This window comes from Tupaia chinensis, unplaced genomic scaffold (assembly GCF_000334495.1).
Source record: "Tupaia chinensis unplaced genomic scaffold, TupChi_1.0 Scaffold143936_1, whole genome shotgun sequence".
Classification (NCBI taxonomy): domain Eukaryota; kingdom Metazoa; phylum Chordata; class Mammalia; order Scandentia; family Tupaiidae; genus Tupaia; species Tupaia belangeri.
This window is the reverse complement of record NW_006203787.1, coordinates 1,011,381-1,034,639: the sequence shown is the minus strand read 5'-3', so window position 1 is coordinate 1,034,639 and position 23,259 is coordinate 1,011,381. Positions and strand designations below refer to the sequence as shown.

The following is a 23,259-nucleotide window of genomic DNA, read 5'->3' as shown; positions in this document are numbered from 1 at the left end:
CTATTTTTAAGCTACCTGATTGGGATGCTCCAACATTTCTAAGTGATGGATAAGATGAAAACGTCCAGGAAACGCATACTGCAGAGGAGTATGTGTGCACACGCACACGCACACGCACACGCGGAATCTGCCCTTTCTTTGTATTTTAGTTCACGTAAAGCTCATACAGCATTTTCTAACAAGCCCAAAGGATCAAATACACACAAAAAACGACACTCTGCTGCATGTTATTAATTTCTCAGACACAGTGAGATTCGTGCTTTGCCACGTGATAGAAAAAATCACAAAACAAACTAAATGTGAAGAACGGGAAATATAACAGACATTTCCTGTCGCCACGCTGGTTCAAATGCAATGTTCTAGAGAACGCTTCCAGCAATACACATGTGGGCCGACCTGTAAGCGGACAAAGGGCACGAAGCCTGTGTCTAAAACTGATCTTTGCCTTCTCTAACTCAGCAGCAAGGGGCCCTTAAAAAACATTTTGAGGATGACAGGTGGGAATGCAGAAATGACAGCCAATGAGAAGGGACGAAGTGTTGCTGTTTACAGCTGCTGAGATATGCAATCGAGCCAGCTGCCCAACAGCCAATGAATGGATAAGGAAAGTGCGGTGTGTTCGCCTAATGGAATACTATTCAGCCTTAAAAAAGGATGAATTCCTGTCCTGTGGCCAAATGGACAGACCCAGAGGCAATAACGTGAAGGACAGTAAGTCAGACGCTGAAAGACAAACACGGTAGGTCCTTACTCATTCGTGGAAGCTCACAGATTTGACCGCATGTTACTGGGGAGTGTAACTGTGGATACAAGACGGTGGGAAGGGGAGGAGGTTGGGAAGACAGGGAGAACTCGGTTAACAGATACAAAAGGGCATGTAACTAAGGAGGGGCTAGGGTAAGGGACGTTGGGGGATTCTGAACGTGCACAACACCAAGGAACGGTAAGTGTTGGATGTGGTAGCTAGTCTGTGGCCCTGGTCTGATCAGAACACATCACATCCATGTGCCCCATAAGGACATATCCCTGCTATGCGTGAATTAGAAATGACAGTAAAAATAATATTAGGCCTAAAGTATTAGGCTACCTGTGCGATCTCTTCTGTTTTCCTCAGCTTCTCTTCCCATGTCACTGTTAGTTCTTTTATCAGCTTTTCAGACTCTTCGAGTTTCTCCTTTAGTTCAGGGGCCTTCATGGCCTTTAAAAAGAAAGAACAAATAGCTGATTTTCAAAAATCTACCATCCTCGTGTACAAGACCAAAACCTGGTACCCTTCTCAACAGTTATCCAGAGTCTCACGGGAACCAGTAAGTCACTGCCGGGGGTGTTCAAATGAGCTGTGAAGAGGGACTTTTCAGACTCTTCGAGTTTCTCCTTTAGTTCAGGGGCCTTCATGGCCTTTAAAAAGAAAGAACAAATAGCTGATTTTCAAAAATCTACCATCCTCGTGTACAAGACCAAAACCTGGTACCCTTCTCAACAGTTATCCAGAGTCTCACGGGAACCAGTAAGTCACTGCCGGGGGTGTTCAAATGAGCTGTGAAGAGGGAGTGCAGAGTCTCACGGGAACCAGTAAGTCACTGCCACGGGTGAGCTTCAAATGAGCTGTGAAGAGGGGGTGGCTACTTCTGTTGCAGGGTGGAGACAAATGGAAACGCTGAAGGAAAATGAAACAAACTAGCACAGAGTCACTTTATCTATTGTACTCAAATTTCACATGTAAAGACCTAAAAGATGCGAAAGTTTACCTTCAGAATGGAAAAGTAGAAAAAAAAGATACTGAAGCAGACTTCGTTTTCAGTAAGACGGATCAATACAACACCAGTGGACACACCACAGGTATGTCAACCTACTAGCAAAAGTGAAGACTCTTCTCACTTATTTTAAAATATAAATCGAGGCCCCTTCAGCTACTTTTCCTCACTGACCGTAATACATTTAGCATACCTAATGCTCGCTTGGACACGAGGCACCTACTTGGTTAAAAGGACAGTAGTTTCCCTCTGAGACTGTGCAGTGAAAATAGCTATGGGGCCTAAATACTGATACCTGCAGCTTTGAAACACCGTGGGTGGTGGAATCTTTACTTAGCACAGTGTGCTGTGACAGCCCATGGTAACGTGAGCTTCCACAGAGTAGAACCCTATAAACCAGACAGGTGACAACTCCTGCAAGGAGCCGAGAGGGTAACATCTGGAAGCCAGCTGGGCCTGCCAGAAAGTCTCAGTATTAACAGACCCCGGGAGGGACATCGACTGGTAAATACGGGGCACTTGTGGGACCTCCCAGGTGCACCTAGGCGGCTCCTCTGCTCTTTCCTGCAGCCAGCTACTGCCCTAGCCACCTGGCCTAGACTACGTGGTCACAGTGGAAACGCAGCTTCACAACAAGAGGAACAAAACCGGAAGGAAGCCCCGAACCATTCCTCTTCACGTGCAGCATCATGATGCTGCAAAGTGTACCGAGCACCTGAGATGTTTCTGGTGGTTCGCTGCCCTTCTCGGCATTAATTAAAAAAAATACGCTTGACGCACTGAAAAAGGACTTTATAGGAGGGTAAAGTAAAAGTGGCACGTCTCTCGAGCACTTACTAGTGCATTGTGCTAAGTGCTTCCCAGTATCAGTCTGGACTAGGGGCTAGGGGTGAAAGACTGAAGGAAGCACAGCTTCCTACATTTCAGAACTCACAGCCTGGAAGAAGGGCGAGGCGTGGAAACATGGTGACGACAGAGCGCCAAGGGGACCAGTTCGCAGACTGCTCAGACCCCTGGCTTTGCCTCCTTCCTGTCTGCATGTGTATTTGTTAACACTTGCCATAGGGTGCAGGCATTTGCCAGGCAGACACAGAGAGAGAAAGGGAGAGGGAGGAAGCACCTACAATGGGGATGGGGACCACAGTCCCTTCTCCATTCTTCCCCACACGCAGGGGCCTGGTACGCTTTCCAGGTCATGAGGGTGGGATCTGAACCCTGGTGGGCCCTGAGGGATCCAACTCCCTTTAACCACGGGGCTATGGTGCCGGCCTTATGTCTGTTTTCGTCTCTTGCTGGCTACTTTTTTTTTTTTTTTAAAGAATTTTTCATTTATTTAGTTCCATCTGTTATTATTATTTTTTAATTTGACGAGAGAGAGAGAGAAAGAGAGAAAAAGGAAAAGCGAGAAAGCAAGCCACCAGGTCCGGGACTTGAACCATGGTCAAACACGTGGGAATCCAGAGCCTTTTACCACCACACCACCTGCCAGCCCCTGCTGGTTACTTTTTGATGTGCTAAGAGATACAATGTATTGAAGCAGTGCCTGGCACACGGCTGCTCAGTAAATGGTGGCTCTTACCACTTTTCTCCCAGCTTAATACTTTCCCGACTAGAGTGGGGTCAGGAGAGAGTGGTGAAGGAACATGAGCTGAGACTGGCAGGGGCACACCTGAGTTTTGGCTCATGGGACGTGTGACTTGAGTTAGGACATGTGACCTCCCGTTCAGGTCTCTTGCCTATTTCAAATGAGACAGTGCCTCACCTGGCAACGCGTGGAAACCAACACCTATCTAGAAAAGCCTGTGGTGACTCAAGCTTGTGTGAAGCCGTGAAAATAAGAATGCAAACACATTCATGTTGGGCCCTACTAGGGATTGATATAAATTAAAAAGTGAAAGAGGGGACCAGCAGTTTGTGTAATGGCTATGTTGCTGGACTCCCACGTAGTCAACCATGGTTCAAGTCCCGGACCTGGTGGCTTAAACTCACGCTGGGCGCATGCGTGTGCGTGCCTAAGATCCTGAGAGGCGAATAGAGGAGAAGGGATTGTGGCATGGCCATACCCCCCCTGGGGGGGGGGATTTCTCGCTTTCTGTCTCTCTGTCTCTCTCTTTCTAGCAAGAACATGCACACTATATGTAAAACCTTTAAAAAAAAAAAGTGAAAGGGAATTTTGGATTATTCAGTTTAGCCTTGATCACATTGTCTCCATACCTTAACAAGGAGATGAAACCTCACTGACTTCTCTGAAATCGTCAAGGCCCTGTGCTGTTAATAAAACCACCCTTGGTTCTGAGGATTTCACACCGGAAGTGGAAGGAACGGATTTCTGAAGCAGTGAGGCAGTGGCAGGAAAGCTCTCGGATGTTCTGTGACTGCAGGGTCCCAGGAAAGAATCTCAGGTTCCCTGTTAGGGTGTTCACAAGGCTCTGCACACACAGATGCCCCCAGACACCGTGATGCAGAACCGCGCTGACACGCCCGCAGCTGCGCACAGGCACGGCCCAAACCCAGGAGCGCGGGCTGCTCTACCTCGGCCCGCGAGAGCTGCTCTCTCAGCTTCTCCACCTCCTCTCGCAGCTCCCGGATGACTTTCGCGTTGGGGTCCTCATTCACCACAGCGTGGTTCACGATCCGTTTGGCCCGATCTGCGTATCTCAGGGTGGACAGGGTCTCTTCGTAGTTGTCTGCGGCTGGGCTGATGGTGGCGATCATGGAGGTCTGGCTGTTGCCCCCCAGGTTGTCCTGCAAAGTACCCAAACAGCCCCTGAGGAAGTGCATTCCAGGCACAGCCCACGGGCCGAACGCGGCAAACACACAGGACCTAGACTGTAATGAGAATGCCGTGTGGACACGGGCTCATGTGTCACCGATAATTTCACAACGAGATGCGACGTGGCCTCTCTGTATCCACAGCACTCAGCAGTGCCTGTCAAACATTATAACGGAGAAATCGCAGCGGAAACAGCCCTCCTTCCGCGTCCCTCGGGATTAGGAGGACAAGGTTGTGAGAGAGGTCTCTGTGCGGTTGGTTGGCTTTGCATGGGCCTCGCGGCTGTCACAGCTGGGACAGCCAATTCCCGGAGGGACCAGAATGCCAGAGCGATGCATTACCTTGAGAAGCCAAGTGAGGACTGAGTCTCGATAAGGCACAAACTTGTTTTTGCCCTTGCCAGCTGCCTGGTCAGCCAGTGAGGATATGACCAAGCCCAAGGTTGTAAGCGACCTACCAAGAGAAAAGGAAAACATCCATTTCATGGAATGTTTATTTTGCTTTCATAAAATGGTAATCTTCCTAGGAAACAAATATACAACATACAACATTAAAAAAAAGAAAAAGCCCTAGCGTTGATACAATCAAGTCTGAAGCTGAGAAAAGAAAAACAATTTAAAAAGGAACTCTATTAATTTAAAACAATGAATTCAGAATCCACTGAGTACAATCATAGGATCTGTGAAACATACATCTAAAAGGTCACACGAAGGGGCCAGCAGGTGGCACAGTGGTTAAGACGCTGGACTCCCACGCAGTCACCACGATTCAAATCCCAGCCCTGGTGGCTTGAAACTCACACTGGGCATGTGTGACTAGGTGCTCAAAATCCCCAGAGGAGAATGGAAGAGAAGGGACTGCAGCATGGCCATCCCTGCCCAAGACCCCCAGTGTGTGTGATTTCTCGCTTTCTGTCTCTCTAGCAAACACATGCACCCTATAACAAAAATCTCTCAAAAACAATATATATATATCACACCAGAGAACCGTGATTTGCTTCCAGTCATGCAGGTAAGACCTCAGACCATCATCCTCTGGGTCTCTTCGGTGTCAGGCCCTGATCTTGTCACAGAACAAGTGTGTGACTGGCAGTGCACCCTCCACTACACCCTGCGAGGGAAGACCTGTTCTGGAGCCTGTGACCCTCTGCCCTTCCTCCTTCCCCTTCTTTCTGAACTGCAGGTATGGATACTGGAATGGCAGAGCTATAGCATGAGGAAGGCATGGTCGCACACTGAGCTTAGTGGAGCTGTGCATGTTTCTTAGTTTCTTCAAAAAAGTTTGTGTCCATGGGGCCAGCAGGTGGCATGGTGGTTAAGGTGCTGGATTCCCACATGGCCAACTGCAGGTCGCATCCCGGACCTGGTGGCTTGAAACTCACACCAGGTGTGCATGCATGTGTGCTCAAAATCCTGAGAGGAGAGTGGAGGAGAAGGGACTGTGGCATGGCCATCCCTCCTGGTGGGTGATTTCTCTCTCTCTCTCTCTCTCTCTCTCTGGTGAATACATGGGTCAGAGAGACAGTAAAAAATTCTATCTTAGAAAACAAAGCAGTTTCTCTGTATCAAGACAGATAGACAGAAACGCTTAATAGGGTTTTGCCACACCACAGACCTCATTCCAGCCAGACAGGATCAAGGGCACCTACAGGTGCACCTGGTGTGTTCAGGGATCAAATCCAGGCCTCCCATTTGGCTCCAATATTACGCAATAATGCCCTAATGCCCACGCCACCAGGACTGGGCAACTCTGTACATTTCTTTCTTAAATTGCCAGAGTCCATGCACTTACGAGAGAGAGAAAAAGAGAGAGAACGAATCCCCTGACTGAGCATAGCCACAACCGCAATCCTTCATCTTCCACTTCTTCCTGTCACAGTTTATGCACGGTCACACGCATGCCCAGCATGCTTTTGAAGCTGCCATGTCCTGGCTTCCAACCTCAGTGACGTGGGTTCGAGTTGCCAGCGCACAGGCTTAGCCACTGCGCTATGGGGCTGGCCCGGCTGGGGCACGTCACAGGAGCTGCACAACCTCTGGACTTCTTGCTAAGTGAGAAAATATCTAACCAGCTACAGTGGCTTCGACTGCCTAGAGGAAGACGTAATCCTTGGCTTTGAAAGTTTTAGTTGAGAGATGATGAAATAAGTGGATTTGAGTTCAGAATCTGCCCCAGTAAGACCCCACTTCTAAGAGAAAGAGTTAATGTGGCAAGTTAAGGGGAAAGAACACCACTATACGACAGAATAAGAAGGAAAATTGTTAATCCTACAACATGAGCCTCATTTCCTTGCAAACCACTTTTCAGCGGCTGACACCAATCGCCAGATTCAATGTTTGTGTGACGAGTATCAGTCCTAATTTATTTTCAGTTCTGTAATGAAACAAGGAATACACTAACATTTCCAAAAATGGGTTCTACTGGACACTTGCAGGAATCTTAATATACGTTACACCTAGAAGTCTGTCAAGTAAGCCCGGGGGACGAGCTAAAGTGGCCGATTCGTTCTCACAGGACTTCATAAGACTTGCAGCGCTCTCGATCTCCAAGGGGATGCTTTGTGAACGGCCCCGCTCAGAATTCTTTGACCAGGGATCAGTCCTTCCATCACAAGGTCACAGGAGGAAATAGCATTTCACAAAAATGCTGGGAAACACGGGTGAACCCTGTAACTTTCCCCAAAAAAATGTGGCTGGTATGTTCTGAGGGAGCTCTCTGATGTCTTTCTGGGTCTCCATGCTGAATCCAAAACCATCTACGCAGGATGTTTTCCACATGGTCTGACCCTGCAGTGCAAAAACCAGAAGCTCCCGTGGCCCCTGCCATGAACAACGGGTATGATGGGCCCCCTCACCCTGCTCAGTGCACATCCAGGGTTGGGCAGGCAGGCAGTGCACACCCAGTGCACCACCTCCAAGAGGAAGGGCAGGCGGCGTGGAAAATCCCAGGAGAAAAAGGTGACTGAGCCTCGCAGTCTTAGAGCACGCTGTATGATGTACCCCCAGAAGCAAACAAAGGCTCGGGATTCCGCTCTTAGTTGTTAGTAAATATTTCACCATTCTTTTTAAAGGATAAAATAATTCTATTATTTAAAAGTCATAAAAGTTCTATTTCTCCCATGAGTGAGAGATGTGGGGGTTGGGGTGGAGGCCACACCCAGCAGGGTCTCTGTGCCATGATCTGCTCTCAGCCCAGACGGCCCTGGATTGTGGGCATACATGCACTCGGTGTGTTCAGGGAGGTCTCCAGACATGAGCCTGGAACCCTCCCATGTGGGGTCATCCTCACCGAGCCTTGCATTACTCCTGCACCATCTGGTCCTGCACTTTATTATTTCTTAAAAATCATTTATTTTATTTATTATCATGGTTATTATTTTTTAATTTACTATAGGGCATGCGCACTCACCAGAAAGCGAGCAAGAACAAGCAAGAAAGCAAGCTGTCAGGTCCAAGATTTGAACTGCAGTCGGCCATGTGGAGTCCAGAGACTTAACCACCATGTCACCTGCTGGCCCCACCGTACTTTATTATTAACCTCAGCAACTAAAATGGAAATGAGACTGGGAAGGAGACTGTGGGATGACCATTGTTTGTGCTTGGTGACTGGCCATTGTTGAAAATAAAATGAAGCCATTTTTTATGTCTGGGGGCGTTAGAGAGAATGCTCTGTGCATAATGAGTTCTCAGAGAAGCTGAAGCAGATAGACCCGAACAGCAGGGCAATGAACCCCCCTGTCCACCATCAACAGATGGGGACACAGGCTGGTTCCAGGGATGGCCCACGGAGCACTTGCACCTGAGCCCTGCACCTTCCCTGGCAGTGTGGCCACACGGCACCTCAGATCTTCACAGGGAAGGAATAACAGGCACTTTAAAGCTCTTAAGAGCTTGGTAGAGATGAAGCTCCCAAATCCACAGGCCATTAAGCAGACACTAGCGTCTGCATGGGCTCCCTGACAGGTCTGCTTAAGAGGGTTACTGGGGCTCCGTTCAAAGAAGCCCAGAAAAGAGGCTGAGAGGAGTCTTGGAGGCATGTCAGAGATCTCCTTGGTTTTAACACTCAGCTGTGTGCTTAGAAAGCTATGGAAGGGCTGATGGCGACAGGTTGCATGTGTTCTTTCACTGTACATCATGGGTACACCCTTCCATAGACGGCGCCCACGTGCAAGGCTCTGTCCTCTGTGCTCTGCTAGAAGCTACTCTCCGGTTGAATCCTTGTAGCGACCCTACTCACTGGTGGTCTGCTCATCCACGTTTGATAGAGGAGCCCGAGACTCAGCGAGGTCATGCAGTTAGTTTACATGACACGGAAACTGCGGTGTCTCCTCCCTGATCTTTCCGGCAGGCTGTGCACCCTCTGAGTTCCCAGCGCACTTCGGTAAGCATCGGGAGCATTTCGTGTACTGCGACAGCAGTCCCCATGGCCTTGTTCCCCGCTTCCCGAGGTTCCACTCAAGGCGCCCTAGTGCTCTCACACCTGGTCAACACACGCTCACTAACAAGGATCAGAACAGGGCAGGCCCACAGCTCTCATCTCAAATCCTTCGGCTGACGGACCAGCAGATCATTTATTAAATAAAATAAATGATTTTTAAGAAATAATAAAGTGCAGGACCAGGTGGTGCAGGAGTAATGGCTATGTCGCTGGACTCCCATGTAGTAGACCGTGGTTCGAGTCCCAGACCAGCCAGCTTAAACTCATGCTGGGCACGTGGGCATTCGTGACCTGAAGGTCCTAAGAGGAGAATGGAGGAGAAGAGATTGCAGCGTGGCCATCCCCCTGGGGGGATGATTTCTTGCTTTCTGTCTTTCTGTGTCTCTCTGTCTTTCTGGCAAGGACACATGTCCTATAGCAAAAACTTATCTTAAAAAAAATGCTGAGGTTGAAGTATGTCTTGCAATTCAGAGTTTTAGGGTTAATTCAGGATCATTCTATATGAACCCCACTGGGCTCCTGGGGGTCCTGAACAGCACCCCATAATACACCACAAATGGCCATACCAAGTGAGTAACAAAGACCATAAATATAAGGAAAGACTTGAGAGGGTCTCCTGAGAACGAGGGGATCTTGACCTTGTCTCCTTGCTTCGTTCTCGAGTGAAGTGACTTATTGCTATCCTAAACTACATGCTCCTCAAACCCATCTCCACAAACCTAAGTGGCTTAAATCAGCACACATTTATTATCTGCAGTTCTGGAGGCCAGAGGTCCAGAGTGCACCTCCCTGGGCCAAAGTCACGGTGCCGCAGGCCTGTGCTCCCCAGGACACCCTGTGAGAGAGCTCGTCTCCTCGCCTCTTCCAGCTCTTAGGCACTGCCCACATCCCTTGACTTAGGGCCCCTCCCCAGTTCCGAGCAGGCAATGGCTGCTTGTCCACCCTCTGTCACTGTGAGGCTACTTCCCTCTTTACTTACAAAGACCCTTGTGATCATGCTGGGCCCACCTGATAATCCCTCCATCTCAAAATCTTCAACTTTATTACATCTGCAAAATCCCTTTTCTGGTAAAGCAACAGACACAGGTCTTGAGACTCAGAACGGGGATAAATTGGGGGTGGGTGGGAGGCATCATTCCTCCTAACAAGGCCTGAATTCCTCCTGGATCCCCAGCTGCTAACCGAGAGCCACACGAACAGCAGAGACTGGGCTTTCACTATGTCCCTCAACATCGCCGAGCTTCAGTTTCCTCATCTTTAAGCCTCACAAAGCTCTGAAAAACTATAGGCTCCTCAACAATATCCCGCACACTTGTAGTGAGAATATAGACGCCCTTTGTTACAGAGTGGGTGTATACAGAAGGAAGGAGAGAAGTGTGTGAGACGATTCCCCTCAGTGCGACAAGTCTTCACAGAAAGAGCCCATCACGAGAGGATCTAAACCATGTTGCCATGTAGCTCCGAAGCAACCCAGTTAGGGATATGGCATCATTAGCGTTCACATTTATGGAAGCAGTCTTCTTTTTTTGTCAGAGGGTGTGCGCACTCACTCCAGTGTGTTTTTCAAGCCGCAGGCCCTGGACTTGAATGGTGTGGTCGGCCATGTGGGATCTGGCTCCTTTAATCCCTTGGCCATGGGCCAGCCCAGAGGCATTATTAGTATTTACTCTGGGACAAAAGTACCAGCAAATGTTTCTGGGCAAAGGGAACACATGGTCACCCCCTCACCCCACCTCCTCACGGCAGCATGTGGGCTGGGCCTGAGCTCTGAGACCTCCTGCCCACAACCGAATCTCTTAGAGTCTAGTGACAAGGACAAGTATTTTATTTATTTATTTTGAGAAATGTTTGCTTTAGGGCACATGCACTCACCAGAAAGACAGAGACAGACAGACAGAAAGTGAGAAATCACCCGCCGTGGACATGGCCACACTGTAATCCCTTTTCCTCCATTCTCCTCTAGGGATCTTGGGCACACACGCACACACGCCTGGTGGGAGTTTAAGCCACCAGGTCTGGGACTCGAACCATGGTTGACTACAAGGGAGTCCAGCGACATAGCCATTACACCAACTGCTGGTCCCCAAGGACAAGTATTTATTGGCTTCCTGTCTTGTTTCCTTTGTAAAACGGGAATAACAGACTGATGTCACAAGGCTGATGAGAACAGACAAGGAATTTGGAATGGAACAGCCGGAACCATGCGTGGGGAGTGACAGCTCAGTAAGTTAGTGGTCAGGGACCGGACAGTGGCACGGCACTGAAACATGACACTCGCAGGGCTGACCCACGTGGCAGAGATCCAGTTCTCAACCAGAGACCCTTCCGAGCACTCTGTGATGTGGGGCAGGCCGAGGCTGGGGGTGGATCGTGGTGTCAAGATCCTGTAGGGGGTGCAGTGTCTGTCTCTTTCTCACTCACTGAAAAAATACTTTTTGTTAGAAGTTTGCAAAAAAAATTAGTAATCATCCACATGGAGGTCAGTTTACATTAAGTCCCACAAGTCACAGAACAGACTCCCCAACGCGGTCCCACATGGCCAGACAGCAGGCAAAGAGTAGGTGTGGCTTGGCGCCTGCAAATGGGTCCCTGGGAACATGGGGAAGCTTTCGCTGATGCCTTCTCCCTCACACCATCTCTGCTCTGCTATCCCGGTTCCTAGCCCAGTTTGAGACTCAGAGCTGCCGTGTCAGCCTGGGCTCCTGCAACGCCTTGTGATGAAGCCCAGCGAAATCCTTTGTTATCAGAGCAGGAGACAGGCTGGCTGGGAGATTAACTCCCTAAAATAGCCACCATGCCTAGGGAGTACAGCTGTGTCTGAGCCGCAGAGAGTGCGACGGTTTACTTTTAATTTTTAAACTTCTGTATACTAAGATCAATAGCAAATGAACATTATCTTAAAAGGCAACCTGTGGCAGACATGTTCCTCGATATATTTTCCCTCATCGGGTCCTGTCCTGTCCTAAATAGAACCCCTAGTTGTTACAGCTCAGCAGAACAGGATTACAAATACAGACGGAACTGCTTTCCGCTGAACTTGGAGTAACGATGATTATGCTCATTCCAAAAATAACAACTACAACAATTGATATTTATTTGGCACATACTCGCTGGGGGGCATTGTCTAAGTACCCTCTGGGCATCTAATCCCCAGCAAGTATGAAAAGAGGGGCTGTATGATCTCCATTTACAGATGAGAAGACCGAGGTAGAGAGTGGAAACATTCCTTGGCCCTATCTATTAATAATAGTGCAGAAGCAGGATCAAACCCCGGCGGTCTGGCTGAGGCGTACACTCCTGAAAACCAGCGCTGTTCCCTGCCATGCTGGAAAGCAAAGAGACTTCCTGCACATCAGAGCCACCTTGAAATGCCCCATTCCGAAAAACAGCGGGCCCTACACCAGCGCCTCTGCCTGCCCGCGTGAGTGCAACGCCTGTGTCTCCTTTGTCCACTGGCTAACTCCTGCCCCTCCCGGACCTCCCAGCTCTCTGCCTGCCCTCCTGCATCACCGTGGGGCTGCATGTGAGGCAAATCCCAAGACTTCAGAATGGCCGTAACTCACTAACGGTGACAAGTTCCTAAGAAACTGATGTTTCAACAGTATGAGCCTTACAAAGGGATTCAGAGCGGATTTTCTTTTCAGAATAAGCTTCCTGGATTCATTTATTATTTGATTCACAAAACTGTGATTCGCATTGATGTAAGACTACATTACACACAATGATACACATATGTGTTGGTTTACTTCAAAAAAAAAAAAAAAAAAGATTTTGCCTAGTATGTACACTCACTAGAGAGAGACAAAGCCAGAAAGTGAACACTGCCCAGGGAAACGGTCATGCTGCAACCCTCTCCCCTCCTGATTTTAGGCACGCAAACACACGTGCCCAGGATGCTTCTCAGGCCACCATGTCTACAGCTCAAAGCGGATGGCTGGCCGTGTGGGATCCAGCTGCCTTAACCACCATGCTATGGCTTCCCTGCACCAATTTTTAAAAAAAGTTTTCACTTACTGCTTTCATGAGGATGATGGAAGTGGGAGAAAAAGATAAGCACCCTCAAAGGGTATCACGCTGCAATTCCCCCAGCCTTCCTGGCCAGCCAGATCACAGGTGCGTACCAGGGTGTGCAGGTCAACTAGAGAACTCCATCTGGGATCTTGCACATGGGCCCAGACTCACAAGGGCAGCACCAAGACAGGCCAAGGACTGCTCCGAGCGGGGCTGCACCACAAAGCTCTGCTCACACAAGCCTCGTGTGTCAGGGAGAGGGAAGACTACGTTCTCCTCCAACCCGGTTTTACTAACACAGGACCCATACAACGCAGTGAGACCCCCCAGGCCCTGAGGACACCACGATGAGAAAAGCCCCGGTGGTCCTCGCCCCGGCCGCTTACTTGTTAATGTTGCTGCCTTCTTTCAGCCGCTCTCCTGCGGCTCCTGTCTTAGACACTCTCTCGCTTCCCGCCAGGTCGACCAAGCTGACCTTACTGACTTTCTCTCCCGAGTTCTGTTGTGGGAAACAACAGGGAGACCACACACATTAACGCAAAACCGCACGGATAGCAACCCAGACGTTAGCCCCGTGACAGAGCAGCCGACACCCACCCCACCCCACCGCCACCCCAAATGGCATCTTTCTTAAGACGCTGAATGGCTGGAAGAGTTATTTGAACTAGCAATGAATTTCATCATGGAAGTCTGAATTGGCGTGGACGTGTAGCATTTTGTTTTGCAGCTGTGTAACAAACACGCCCAGCTTTCCAGAGTGTAGAAAGCTGGAGATTTCAGAGACTTGTGAGGACAGATGAGGAATCCTACACATTCAGGTCAATATCAGATTTCATATTGAGGTTTCTTCTTTCTTGTCCTTCCATGACTAGGAAGTAGACTCCGTTGTTAGAGCAACTCCAGCACGAAAGGACACTAACAGCTGACGGTGATGTCACCTTGCCGTCTTAGGGGACGGACACGGGAAACCCAGTGTTAGAACATCCATACATAAAGGAAGCCTAGCAAAGTAAACGGTGCTGGCAAAGCAGCTCATCTATTAATCAACTCAGCCGCCGTGTCCCACCGTGAATCACTCCATCCTTGTGGACACCACGTGTCCGCCTGCTGCCTCCAAAGCCCCGGCCAGTCCCTCACCCCGGACTGCAGGTCGTACAGCGTCTGAGTGATGATGATGTTGAACACGGCATGGGAGCGGCTGCTTTCTTCATTCATGTTGGTCGCGGCCACCGTTCGAGATTTATTTCCCTCAGACATCAATGACTCGATGTCCTGGAGCAAAGCACGAAGAACAGCATCAGCAAGAACACGCACACGCAGCCCTCTCTCCAAGAACATGTGCTGCGACTCTCCGAGGCCGCGTCACCACCTCCCACAGAACCTCACCGCCTCTTCTCCACCGAGGGCGGCTCGCAGCTCCATCCCCTCGGAGCTTTCCTGCGTGTGAATTGTTCCCCCTGCAGCCCCCCTTGCCATCCTTCTGGGTTCAGCCCGTTTTCTCCATGATAACTTCCCAGGGGAGCTGTTCTCCATGGAGCCCTGTGGACACCCCTCAGCGGAGGTGGCCATGTTCACCCAGACTCGCTTGTGCTCCTCTGCCAGTACTGCCCACTCATCTGCCTCCCTCAGCGCTGTGGCTCTCCTAAGACGGGGCTTTCTTTATCCAACTCTGTATGCTTTTTCCTGGGACACCTAGAGCCTCAGGGCTCCTACAAAATGTTGGCTGAGCGAACTTTATAAAAGAAGCATTTTCCTGGTTTTACAAACAGGATGTTGATGTTCACGGAGGTCAAATGTCTCCCCACATCTAGCAAGAGGCAGAGCTAGGCACAAACAGAGCTCCTAGGCTCTCCCCAGGACCCCCGGGGCGCTGACCCATCATCCTGAGCTAAGGACTAGGCCCGTGGTGAAGGGGCTGAGCCAGCACCTTGAAGCAGAAAGGTTTCCCTCTGCTGGCGACGGCCATGGCTTATCTCCAACCTGAGCAACACTACACTTGCCCTGGTTTACACGGCGGGACAGGCGCCTCCCAGGTTAATTTTAGTCACACTACGTCTGGGGTGGTAATGTCAGCCACACCCAAGACAGCAAGAGCATAGGGATTCCTTTGTTCAGTCATCCATCCATCCATCCCTAGATCCATACGCTGAGTAACAGAGATTACATCTTATTTGTTATTATTTTAAATGTTGCTGTAGTGCACAGTTTCTTATGAAATGTCCAAAGCAAGGACTATAGACATAAAGGCAGCGGCAGCTAGGTGGGTAAGGCGGCTAAATCCCACACAGCTGACTGTGCAGTTCAAGTCCCAGAACTGCTAGCTTGAAAAACGTGCTAGGTGTGTGTGTGTGTGTGTGTGCGTGTGTGTATCCTGGACCCAGTGGTTTAAACTCACACTGGGCGTTTGTGCATGTGTGCCCAAGATTCCAAGAGGAGAAAGGAGGAGAAGGGATTGTGGTGTGGCATCCCCGGGGAGTATTTCTCACCCTCCCTCTCCCTCCCTGCCCGCCCCCACCCCCGCTGAGCTCACACACCCTATATCTAAACTTAAATACATTTATAAATAAATAAATAAGGGCAGATGGGGCCAGGTGGTGGCACAGGGGTCATGCAACTGCGCCCACAGGGGAGAGGTCCTGGCTGGTGACCTGGGACCTCCCTGAGCACGGTGGGCATGCGCCTGCGATTTGAGCGGCTGAACCTTGGGGTGCATCACGGCGTGAAGACCCTGTTGGGGAGGCCACCTACTGTCTGTCTCTTTCTCTCTCTCTCATGGAAGAAATAAATAAGCTTTCAAAGAAAAGAAAAAAAGAAAGAAAGAAATAAACAAGGGCAGAATACAGAGTCAGACATTAAGGCATCAAAGTCAGGGAGTAGGACAAAGAAAAACAGGGCATTAGTGGGGAGAACGATTCAGGGAAAAACAGAGCCACTAGAGTGAGTGAAGAGTGACAGAAACCCAGGCAGGAGACTGTCACAGAGAGGCCTGAGTCGACTACCAAAGACTGTTTGGACGACCAGGTTGTCTCAAAAGACATCCCTGGCATGCAGGGACAACAGTTCCGCAGAGTGGGATGAGCAGAAACACTGCACCCTCGGAGCACCGGGCCTTCCAGCCGCTACCGGAAACCTTCCCCACACGGCAGTCCCAGCATGTGGTCAGAAGCCCTTTCTCTGTCTGGGGTGTCTGGAACTGGCTCCTGACGCCATGGACAGGACCAGCAGGCTATAAAGCAGTCAGATAAAAATACATCCAACACTTCCACGCTTTCACAGCCAGCCTTTAAATGACATTAAAAAAAAAAAGCCTTACCTCAAAACTAGTGACAGCCAGCTGAGATAAACCATCCACATAGGGTCCCAACACCTTATGTTCACGAACTTTAAGAGACTGTCTACTCCTGTGGGAGGAAAAAGGAAGGAATCAGATCAAATTTGGAAGCTTTTCTTTCTAAGTCCTTCGTAACGAAGAGTGCAATTTCAAAACAATTGTTTTTAATGACTGAATAGATAAATAAATAAATCGAAATGCTACTTTATTTGGATGACCACAACAGCACTCCACATGGGGAATGTCTTTTATGTTCTGATTTCTATTTAAAGTAGCCTGCTATTTAAAAACTTCTCTCTCTCGTCCCAAACTAAACAACCAGCATGCAGAACACCGGGTCAGGCTGTCAGTTTAGTGCCTGACCTTCAGTGTCTCATGGGGTCGGGGGACCTCAAGGGGGTGCAGGGAGAAAGTGAAGCAGAGCACACTCCAGCTGGCGTTGGCCTTCAGGTTATTTCATCAACAGGCACAGTAAGTACTCACGCTCAGTAAGTACTCACACTCAGTAAGTACTCACGCTCAGTAAGTACTCACACTCAGTAAGTACTATCTTAAAGTCTTGAACAGCCATATTAAATGTTTTCACTTTCACTCTTTCAGGTCTGCACAGGTTAAAGCTCACAATGTTACACAAAAGGTGAGATTACAGTAGAGCAGTTGTTTATAGTAACTGATATCCTATATTTACAGCTGGCTCTGGGACCAGCAGATGGCATAATGTTTATGTTCCATGTAGCCAACCGCAGTTAGAGTCCCAGACCTGGTGGTTTAAACTCTCACTGGGCGTGTGTGCGTGCACGTCCAAAATCCCGAGAGGAAAATGGACGAGAAGGGATTGTGGCATGGCCATTGCTTTCTGTCTCTTTGACTCTTTAAATATAAATCTCTCTTAGAAAAAAAAAAAGAAAAAAGAAAAAGAATTGGCTCTGCTGGTGCAGGTCTTGAATTTTTAAATGGTAAACCTGGTCTGGGACCCATCTGAAGAGCTGGTCAGCAGACCGTTGAGATTAAGAGCGAAGCCATCCATCATGGACTCTACTCTGAGTGCCACATTGGTGTGATCGACTCTCCTGTGTCCGTCACGTTAGTGTGTGTGTGTCACACGCATGTGTTTGACTCTACTGTGTAAGTCACGCTTGTGTGTTTGGCCTATTACGAATGTGTCTTCCATTCTACTGGATATTAATCACCTTTCAAGTGAAGAGTCAACGCTTGGCATCACTCAGAGCAGAGAAGGAATTCTGAAGCACTGAGCATTTACCGAAGCCCTGGCGTTGTTCCCTGAGCACTCTTCAGTTAGCCCACTTCCTCCTGCTGCATCCCTGCTAAGTAGATCCCACTGCATTTGAAGGATGAAAACTGAATGTGACAACCAGGAATTCTGTTGTACCCTAAACACGGGCAGACCACACGCATGTCTTCAAGAGAGCTATCTGGGTGCACACACCCCAGCCCTCAGTTCACCGTGCCTGCACACTCAGATTCCGTAAAGCTATTCAGCGGCAGGAAGAAGTCAGCCTAGCACAGTACTGAGTGTTTGTGCTGGGGTCCAGCATCCGGATTTCTTGTGCAATGCGGGTGGAATCCCTTTGGAAAACAGCTTTCACTATTTAATAGAGCTGGAGCCTCAGTATCTTATTAACTCATAGGTCCACCCGTGGGTGTATCCTCCAGAAACTCCTGCGCTTACACATCAGGAGACCTGTACAAGAGGGCTCAGAGCAGCATCGAATGACACAAAGGGGAACCACACAAATCGGGGAAGGATAAATTGCAGCACGGTGCAATCATACGGTGGAATACTAAATAGCCGTGAGAACAAATGTGTGATTATTTCATATACAAGAACGAATCAACTGCTCGGGGAAAAAAGCAATCACCAGAGAACATAGATACTGTGGTGCCACTCATACAAAGTTAAAACCTGTGCAAAATCACAAATGCTAGAGAAAAGGAAGAGAAGGATAAAGCCAAATTTATAATAGTAGTTACCTTGGGGAGCTGTAGGGACTAGAATGGGCCAAAGAAGAATGGGGGGGGCCATCAAAAACTATTGGTCAGGTTCCGTTTATGAAGCCAAGTGGTGAGTGGGCAGCTGTTGGCTCTATTATTCTTTGTACCTTACAGGCATTATAAATGATCTTTCAGACACATTTGATCATTAATAACTCTTTAAAGTAAATATAAAACTATTTCCTATGATTAGCTCACTTCCTTGCCACTCAGAATTTTGATTAGACTCTTGATTTCAGCTAAGATCTTATGGACTTGTACATGTTAAGAAATATTACATAATGCGCAGCTACTAACATTTTTTTAAATGATCTCTAATGACATGACGAAGTCTTCATATGTTATGTGGAAAATTTAGGCTGCTGAGTTGTATTTACAGAATGTCCTCAAGACACGCATGCTCACACCCGCCCACACACCCGTGCAAACTCAATCTCAAACACAGGACCAAAATGCACCCACGTATGAACAGTGGCCATTTTTGAGTGGTAGGAGTACAGATCATTTTAACTTTTTCTTAGAGTTCACCTAGCTTTCTATAAATATATATTATTTTAAAATCACCATAAGCATTTTTAACTGAAAAATAAATAAGTGGCCTTTCTGAATTGGACTTAGTTTTTACAGTCTGGTTGTGGAAACATGTAGAGGCCTGGGCTTCACACTGGGTCAACGGAATCATGGGCTCCATGGCCAGGGCTCAGGCTAGCAGATCCTTCAGGAGCCCCCTCTAGGGTCCCGAAGCACAGCCAGGCAGCGAACTCTGTGCCTGGGATGGGCTGTTTTACTCTTCCAACCACTTCCCCTCCAATATAGAGCTGATGCTTTCTAATACAAAGGGAAGAACTGGAGCCAGCAGGTGGCATGGTGGTTGGGGTGCTGAACTCCCACATGGCTGGCCAGGGTTTGAGTCCCAGACCTGGCGGTTTTCTTTCTCAAGTTCCTTCTTTCTCTCTGGTAAGCACAGCTGCCCTATAGCATATTATGAATAATAATAATAAGTAAAATTAAATAAATAATTCTTAAAAAAAAAAAAAGACAAAGGGAAAGACCTATGTGTTATTTGCAACTCAATTTTTATGAATAGTCCATGGTGGCAAAAAATAGCACCAAGAGTGAAAATACCTTCTCAAAGGCCTCTGTCGGCCACTTCACACACAAATGGAGGGCCATCTGTGTGTGCAGGGCACCAGTGGGCTCTGAGGAGCTGAGGATTTCTCGGTGATGATCTGAAACCAAAGCAGTGGCCCAGGCTCCACTACGTATAGGCACTAGCCATTCTAACCTTAGGATCACGTACAATTACTCCATCACTCCAACCACTAAACTCACCCTTTGGGGTCTAAGAGATCCCGAACTTTCTCATTATAAATTTCCATGTAGGATACTTCGACTTTAAAGGTCTGTGACTCATTCTGCTCCAAAGAGATCCTTCTAAATAAAGCACAGCAGAGCCTTGGGATGAGGCCCAGCTGTTCGGCATGGCCCATCATGGAGAAGGACTTCCCCGAACCTGGAGAAGAGGAAGCAGAAAGAAGGGGGAAGAAGAGGCAAATGGGATGCTCCCGCCACCCACGTCTTCTTGGCCTATCAGCCGAGGGCACACGGCAGAAATGGGGCAAGTTCGGCTCTCATGGCCAGGCACTCGGACGCCAAGGGTGCCGTTTTTCCATACACACATGGCCTCCTGCCTCTGTGAGAGCCAGGGGGCGCCCCATTCCCAGATGTGTGTGCATAAATGCAACTACTAAGAACACAAAATCTTTAACAGAACAGACAGTAAAATTCCAGTTGCACATTAATATTAACAGCATTTTATTGTTGGGCACATTTTCTCCTCTGAGTCTCCTGGCTACCCTGCATGTATGACTTATTTATTTATTCCTGCCTCAGAGTTGTCGAAACGCTGGCTCAGGTGTGAATGGCTGAGCTACAGTAAGCGTTGGTTTTCTCGGCTTCATCAACTGCCCCACATGCCTAGGTCCAATCACCTCCCTTCACTCCTCCATCCTAGTGAAAGTCCCCTGGGCAGGATGCTAGTAAGAGTTTTTCTACAGTTTCTAACTGCAACATTTATGCTGGGAAAATGGCAATTATTTTTCTAGTACAAATACAGCTTAAAACTATAACCGAGGAAAATGACATTTAATATTGGGTTGCCGGAAAAGTCACAACCGTATCTTTCTCTTTTTCCATGCAAAAATATAACTTTTCCCACGTCCTAATAGTTTGAAACTAGTTTTGCTCATTAATGCTGAAATGACTCAAGTACCAAAACTGCTGTGGCACTTTGGAAGAGAGTTTCTTTTGATTATCTAATTCAGTTAAAGCTACAACGTCAGAAGTATTTTTCTGTTGTATCTCAAGGTTTATTTCCATTTCTAAGTCTAAAGAAATGCATTTTCTGTAAGTAATAGCAATTTCTTACCTGTCTGTCCATATGCAAAAATACAAGCATTATACCCCTGAAAGGCTTTCTCAAGAATTCCTTCCCCAAGGCACTTGAAAACCACTTCTTGACCTAAAAAACAAGACAAGCAAATTTTAAAGCTTAAAGAAGGACAGGGCCAGGCAATGGCACAGCAGTAGTGAAATGTCCCACATGGGGAAGAGCTGGGGTTCGTTTCCCGAGGACACGCTTTCCCATGAGCCAGGCTGGCTGAGACCAAGGTAGGTCATAGTGCAAAGGCCAGGTGGGTGCGTATGACTGCCAGATCTGGAACTCAAACCATAGTCAGCCATATGGGAATCCAGTGCTGTAACCGCCATGCCACCTGCCTACCCCATACACTTCTAAAGTGTAGTTTAGAACCTGGATAAATCTACGATTCTACAAAGCGTTGTCCTCTGAGACATTTCTCTGGGCACTACAGTTTCCTTTCCATTGTAGATGGGCCAGATAGAAGCGACATTCGAACTGGCTTTAATATTTCCTTATTTCCTTTCCATTGTAGATGGGCCAGATAGAAGTGTCATTCGAACTGACTTTAATATTTCCTTACGACATACTATCCAAAATGTCATTAAACAAGACTGTTTTTAGCTCCCCCTCTGGACCGGGAGCTCCGGGTGAGCAAGAACCATGTCCTGCACCTCCTGGCATGCCCTCAGCACCTGGCATGGTCTTCTGTACATGCCACAGGCTGAAAACCTGTTCGTTGCTGAGGGTGGAAAGGTGACCTGAGCTGCTCTCTGCAAATTCCCAGGCAGCCCTCAGCTGCGCTCCCACGGGGGGTGTGGGGACAAGCTCTCTACATGCACGTCTGCATCAGCTGCAGCTCCTGGGGTGTCCTGCCATGCACTATGGCAGAGCTGGGCTGAGGAGCAAGGCTGTGACGATGTTCATAAACCTTTAAGCTGGCACTGACTGCTCTCCGGCACTGCTGACTTTCTTTTTAAAAAAATTTCTTTTAAATTTTATTTATTCATTCATTTATTTTAATTTGACCTGAGAGAGACACAGGGAGCGAGAGAGAGGGAGAGTGAGAAAGCAAGTCACCAGGTCCGGTACTCGAACTGTGGTTGGCCATGTGGGAGTATCCAGTGCCTTAACTGCTGACTTTCTAACATTTGCTCCTCATCATTAACAGAATTAAAATTATATTCTCTTTCTCTGTGTCTTAGAGTCCTTAGAACAGTCTCTGTCACAACATCGGCAGACACTACAGGTTAAGTACCTGCTTCTTCCCTGTGAACGAGAAGCCCCTGATGTCAGAGGGTAAAATCTTGTTATTTTGTAATCCCAGTGCCTAGTACACGGCGCTTAATAACTGATCGTTGAAAGAATGAGTCAGTATAACTTACAACCCCACACGGGAGTTCCTTTTACATTTGAAGATAATGCAGCGTGACAAACTTTAGGCTGTGTGTCTTCCCTCTACACACAGCTGGTCTGATCTTAGCAGTCCCTTCTGACACTAGCATCCATCGGGACTGGAGAATGAGGACGAGATTGGAGACGAATGTCGACACAAAATTAGAGATACTATTTTCAAACACCAGGTTTGCAAAACATAGGACTCTGTCAACATCAAATATCGCTGGACCGAAGGAAAAGGTATTTTCATAAGCTGCTGGTGGAAGAACAAGTAGACACAGCCATCGCGAAGGAAAACCCAGCACATCCACAAGAGGGAACGGCCCACACCGTGAGGCTGCAGAGACACGCTCCACGAGGACCCTGTCCTGGAACCTCAGCAGCATTATTTATAATACTGTAAACTGGAATCAGCTTAAAAGCCCATCAGAAGACAAGCAAACTGTGACCGTTGGATATGATGGGATACTATGAACATTATAAAATAATCATAAGGCAGCTCTGCTGCACAGAAGTCAGACACTGATCCAGAGAAGCCAGGTCCCATATGGTGACTTCAGCTGGACTTCCCAGATGCAGTCAGCCTGAAGCCACCAGGCACACATGCAAACGCCCAAGGCCCGACGGGCTAGAGGAAGGGGACCACAGCGTGCCCAGACCCTGTGAAGGGTACTCATCTCTCTCTCTCTCTCACACACACACACACACACACACACACACACTCTCTCTCATGTGTGCACACACGTGCTCTATTATGAATCAAAAAAAATAAAACATACCTATGTGTAAGCAATACCAGAATTAAAATCATTGCAGAGTGGGGGCATATTTAGAACTGCACATATAAAGAAAAGACTTATGTTAAATAATATGCGAGACAGGCAGAGGTTTTATCTCTGGATGCTAAAGTGTAGAAAATAAATTGGGAAAAAAATATACCAAATTTACATAATCTTATTTCTCTATTTTTAAGTTTTACCATCTAGCACAGAGCGTGGTACCAAAGAGATAGTCAAAACATGGTGCAATATGTGGATTTTTTCAAATAGGTGTATCATAAAAGCCTTTTCTAAACACACAGGCTTCTGTGAAGAGTACCTACAGACGTGCACACATACACACA

General features: G+C 48.0%; 1 protein-coding gene across 1 annotated transcript in view; it reads right to left on the bottom strand.

The window, feature by feature from the left end:
- KIF13A (kinesin family member 13A) overlaps positions 1–23,259 on the bottom strand; it is a 180,293-nt gene that overhangs the window by 65,754 nt on the left and 91,280 nt on the right. Inside the window, 8 exon segments of the mRNA XM_027767133.1 lie at positions 1,088–1,198; positions 4,287–4,499; positions 4,869–4,980; positions 13,362–13,474; positions 14,113–14,247; positions 16,289–16,376; positions 19,652–19,832; positions 20,748–20,840. Coding sequence (XP_027622934.1) covers positions 1,088–1,198; positions 4,287–4,499; positions 4,869–4,980; positions 13,362–13,474; positions 14,113–14,247; positions 16,289–16,376; positions 19,652–19,832; positions 20,748–20,840 — 1,046 coding nt within the window.